The sequence below is a fragment of the Octopus bimaculoides genome, chromosome 6 (assembly GCF_001194135.2).
Source record: "Octopus bimaculoides isolate UCB-OBI-ISO-001 chromosome 6, ASM119413v2, whole genome shotgun sequence".
Classification (NCBI taxonomy): Eukaryota; Metazoa; Mollusca; class Cephalopoda; order Octopoda; family Octopodidae; genus Octopus; species Octopus bimaculoides.
In genome coordinates, this window is record NC_068986.1 from 74,220,130 (window position 1) to 74,225,416 (window position 5,287).

At 35.0% G+C, this 5,287-nt stretch overlaps 1 protein-coding gene across 1 annotated transcript in view; it reads left to right on the top strand.

Annotated features, from left to right (window-relative positions):
- The window catches only part of LOC106873829 (pleckstrin homology domain-containing family H member 1), a 949,845-nt gene that overhangs the window by 916,316 nt on the left and 28,242 nt on the right, over positions 1–5,287 (top strand). Inside the window, exon 11 of the mRNA XM_052968478.1 lies at positions 3,597–3,663. Coding sequence (XP_052824438.1) covers positions 3,597–3,663 — 67 coding nt within the window. The remainder of the gene's footprint in view (positions 1–3,596; positions 3,664–5,287) is intronic.

Below are 5,287 nucleotides of genomic sequence, written 5' to 3' on the forward strand. Positions count from 1 at the left end.
CAAATCGGACTGGAGCCTGGTGTTGCCATCCGGTTTCACCAGTCCTCAGTCAAATCGTCCAACCCATGCTAGCATGGAAAGCGGACGTTAAACGATGATGATGATGATGATGATATGTTTGTGTGTCTGTGTTTGTGCCTCCAGCGTTGCTTGACAACTGATGCTGGTGTGTTTATGTCCCCGTAACTTAGCGGTTCGGCAAAAGAGACTGATAGAATAAGTACTAAGCTTACAAAGAATAAGTCCTGGGGTTGATTTGCTCGACTAAAGGCGGTGCTCCAGCATGGCCGCAGTCAAATGACTGAAACAAGTAAAAAGAATAAAAAGAGAATATATATATATATGTGTATATGCATGAATATAAATGTGTGTGTCTTGTGTCTGTGTTTGCCTGCCACTATTGCTTGATAACCAATATTGGTGTGTTTACATCCCCGTAGCTTAGTGGTTTGGCAAAAGAGACTGATAGAATAAGTATTAGGCTTACAAAGAATAAGTCCTAGGGTCAATTTCTTCAACTAAAAAGCTTTCTACAGTGGTGCTTCTGCATGGTTGCAGTCAAATGGCTGAAACAAGTAAAAGAATATAAATATGTCCACACGCGTACACAACAGGCTTTTTTCAGTTTCTGTCTATCAAATCCACTCATAAGGTTTTGGTCATAAGGTGCCATTCAGTGGTACTGAACCCAAAACCATGTGGCTGGAAAGCAAACTTCTTACCATGCAGCCATGCCCATGACAATAGAAATTATATTCCCAAGCCAGGAATTGAACCTAGGTCACCTTGGTGAAGGCCAGAAATCCTAACCACTAGGTCACATGGGGAATGTAAACTAATCAATGATTAATACAATGATAATTGTAATGATGCTGAACATGATTATAATGATGATGATGAAATTATATACATTTGTCTGTCAATTATTTATCCCTGTCAATTATATTTGGCTGTTAAATGAAAGTTAACAAACCAATAATATCTTTGAAATTATATATCCATTATTATTATTATAACATATTTGATCATTTCACTTTGATCCAACCTCATTTCTTCTATATTGCTGTCATTCATCTTTATGTTCATAAAATTATAAATATTTGATGTCTATTTAAACGATTAAGTGGCTAGTTGTAAGGTTCAATATTTGTAGTTAGGTAACTTGTACAACACATAAACTTACACACACACACACACACACACACACACACACACACATATATTTAATGTAGTCATTAGTAATAGCCGGTCAGAAAGTTATTGTTGGTTTCACATCTATTGTGTGGTTAACAACATAGGCAACTTATCAGATTTCCTGGCCAGCGGTCAAAAGGTTTGATGAGTTTTTACTAATGGAGGTAAGAATACAGTCTTGATCAATCAGGGTTGTGAAAAGAATCCCTGAAAACAAAATCTTCAATGTGAAAACCCCCTCTAGGTAAGGTGGAGTTATCTCCCTTTGACCAATTCCATTTGTGTCTGAAAAGGGACAACAGCAATTTATGTACGATTTCTGTTTATTAGTCAGCAAGCAAGGAATTCCATGTCAGCAGCATAAATTTTCTCTCATGAAGGCACTGATTAAACATCTCACTTTTGGAACAACTGTTTCTATATCTATGTATTTTTCCATACTTGTGAGAATTAGACAAATATATTAGTGAGACATTGTTTTATGGCCAGAAGCCTCTCCTATCCCCTAACCCTTACCTATTTCTCAATTAAGTGATCTCTTAATTCACATAACTTCAAAGGTGTAAAGTGAACATAGAATTTGACAGGAGAAATAAAAACACCACCCCTACTTGTAATGACAGTCATAGAACAGAAATGTAAGCAAATACACAATGTTGAGAATATACACCTTATTTATATAATTTTATTGTTGTGACTTCAGCATTGGCAAAATATTCTTTTAAGGTGATAATATAATGTAATAATAATGATGATGATGATGATATTGAAAATGATAAAATTTTAGCTGTATTAATTTGACTATATGAACTCTGTGAACATATTCTATGTTTCTTGATGCTCTGAGTAACTTTTGCAGTGTTCTTGATATATGAAATATATACTCTACACAATGATTGAGTACACTTTTCTCCTTATTGTCAATACAAACTTTGCGTGTGTGTGTGTGTGTGTGTGTGTGTGTGTGTGTGTGTGTGTGTGTGTGTGAATTTCCACATCTACCATACACATAATTTCAAACATTTTTTTCTACTCTTATCTCTAAACAATGTCTCTGTGCATTCAACTGTGCTAACGATTCTTGTTATTCTCTACACCTCATTTAATTCCATACTTTCCTATCTGTCTGTATTCTATTTCTGTTTAACCAATATAATATACATATATTAGTAAATGTTGAACTATAATATTATGGGATGCTATACATACAAAAAACATCTATATGAATGTGTTTCTATGTATGTGTGCATACACACACACACACACAAGATATGTTGTTGACAGCAACTTCGAAGTTTCAGCCAGACGATAGCTTAGCTGGCCAAAACATTGAACTGCATTGTCAACAGCATTGTTGCTTTAGAATTATAAATTTGTACTCAACAAAGTATAGAGTAATCCATCAGATTAATGTAAAATTGTTTTTATTATAACTGAACACAGAGCCTGAAAGATTGCTTTAAAATACATGGTGTAGTTTATAAATATGCCTCCTCAAGTATCATAATAGCATGAAACTATTAGTAGTTATTTCAATTGTGTATTTAATTTGATATATATATATGTATATATATATATATATATATATATATATATATATATATATATATATATATATATATATCAAATTAAAAGTAAAAGCACCCACTACACTCTCGGAGTGGTTGGTGTTAGGAAGGGCATCCAGCTGTAGAAACTCTGCCAAATCAGATTGGAGCGTGGTGTAGCCATCTGGTTTCACCAGTCCTCAGTCAAATCGTCCAACCCATGCTAGCATGGAAAGTGGACGTTAAACGATGATGTAGGATGTATATATATATATATATATATATATATATATACATGCAAATATATGCAAGTACATATATATACATGCAAGTAAGCACATAAATGCAAACCAAGGTGGACACAATAGTATTCAGATACCAAAGGTAGTGTAATATGCTTTTTTATCAAAACTGCCAAAACATTACAAAAAAACTGTTTCTCAGAGTTTCACGTTTCTGTTCATCGGACATTTGTGATCAAGTCGCATGGGTGTCTGCTGACAACATTTTCCATCATATAAGTGTAAAATACCCAATCTTTCTGCTGTTTTCACGTCTATATTGTTTTCGAAATATTACCTTTTTGTCTGTATAATACAGTACACATTCAATGCTTCCAAAACCAAAAACAAAAAGTTTGTTTACATATGTTGTTGCATATATATATATATATATATATATATATATATTTACAAGATATATCTTTGTGTAACACTAAATGCACAGGTAAAATTACTGTCTTGAAATTGCAATGAACATAGCTTGATCATTTCCTTAGACTAACCTTCACAGATATACATATTTCATGAGACAAGTACTTTAATAACGACAGACCAATGTCTCTTTCTTTTTCAGTCTGAACCTCTCTATGAAGAAGTATGGAAGGGAGCTAAGCATAAAAGTGGCAGAAATACATCCCCAGGTAAGACATATACCATTACCATTCTTTATAAATAATTTACGCTGTATTGACAGTGGCTGTGAATGGCACTAATTGCTGCTTTTGTTATTGTTGTTGTCTAGTGTCACATGAAACTTGATCCTTCAAACCTGTGACCAAAAGATGTTCTCTTCATAGATGTTCCACATTGTTTTTCTATCAGAGATTATATTGTATCTTTACTTAACACATTAGCTGCAATTTCTAGCAGTTTAAGGCTGGACATAGGTTCCTTTGTTGGTTCATACTCTTTACTTTTTTCAGTCATTTGACTGCGGCCATGCTGGAGCACCACCTTTAGTCGTGCAAATCGACCCCAGGACTTATTCTTTGTAAGCCTAGTACTTATTCTATCGGTCTCTTTTGCTGAACTGCTAAGTTATGGGGACGTAAACACCCCACCATCGGTTGTCAAACAATGCTGGGGGACAAACACAGACACACAAACATACACACACACATACATATATACATATATACGACAGGTTTCTTTCAGTTTCCGTCTACCAAATCCACTAACAAGGCTTTGGTTGGCTCGATACTATAGCAGAATATAGCAGAAGACACTTGCCCAAGGTGCCACGCAGTGGGACTGAACCCGGAACCATGTGGTTGGTAAGCAAGCTACTTACCACGTAGCCACTCCTGCACCTATGTGTATTAGCTTTTGTTATACCCGTGTTTTTGTATGGCTAATATGACTGGTTAGCTTTAAGGTGCAAGCTGGCAGAACTGTTAGCATGCCGGGCAAAATGCTTAGTGGCATTTCGTCCATCTGAGTTCAAATTCCTCTGAGGTTGACTTTACCTTTCATCCTTTCAGGGTTGACAAAATAAGTACCAGTTGAGCACTGGCATTGATTTAATCAACTTAGCCCAACCTTTTATTTCTGTTCTGGCCTTCTGCCAAAATTTGAAGCCAATCTGACTGGTTAACTTGATACAATTTTGCTGCTGTGAGAATCCATGATTTGTAATATGATGGATCTATGACCAAACTGTGGAAAGACTAGTTTATTTAGTTACAAATAAATACATCATGATGGGTAATTTAATTCATAGAGAATTGACAAACAGACCAAACTGTGTTAGATGACTAATTTGTGTAGCCATAAATAAATATCTAGTGGTGGCTAGTACAGCTTACTGAGATAAATTGCATTTGAATAACCGTTTAGTATTTAAACCAGCCATATGTAAATGAAAAAATATTCTACTTGTTTCATATTTAAACAGACCATATCCAGCTCCTCATACCTACCCTATAATGTCATTCTAAAAATAAATAATCACATCACTAAAATCTAAGAGATATGAGACAATGCATTGGTAATTCAGAACAGTGTGAATAAATAAGCATTACATTTGACAGAGTAATCTGAATTCTAAAGAGTTAAGCTACTCTGGCTCTTAGATAAATTCTATTTTAATGGTGCAGGCATGGTTGTGTGGTAAGAAGCTTGCTCCCCAAGCACATGGCCATGTGTTCAATCCCACTGTGTGGTACCTTGGGCAAGTGTCTTTTAATATAGCCTTGCGCCAATCAAAGCCTTGAGAGTGGATTTGGTTGACGGAAACTGAAAGAAGCCTGTTATATATATATATAT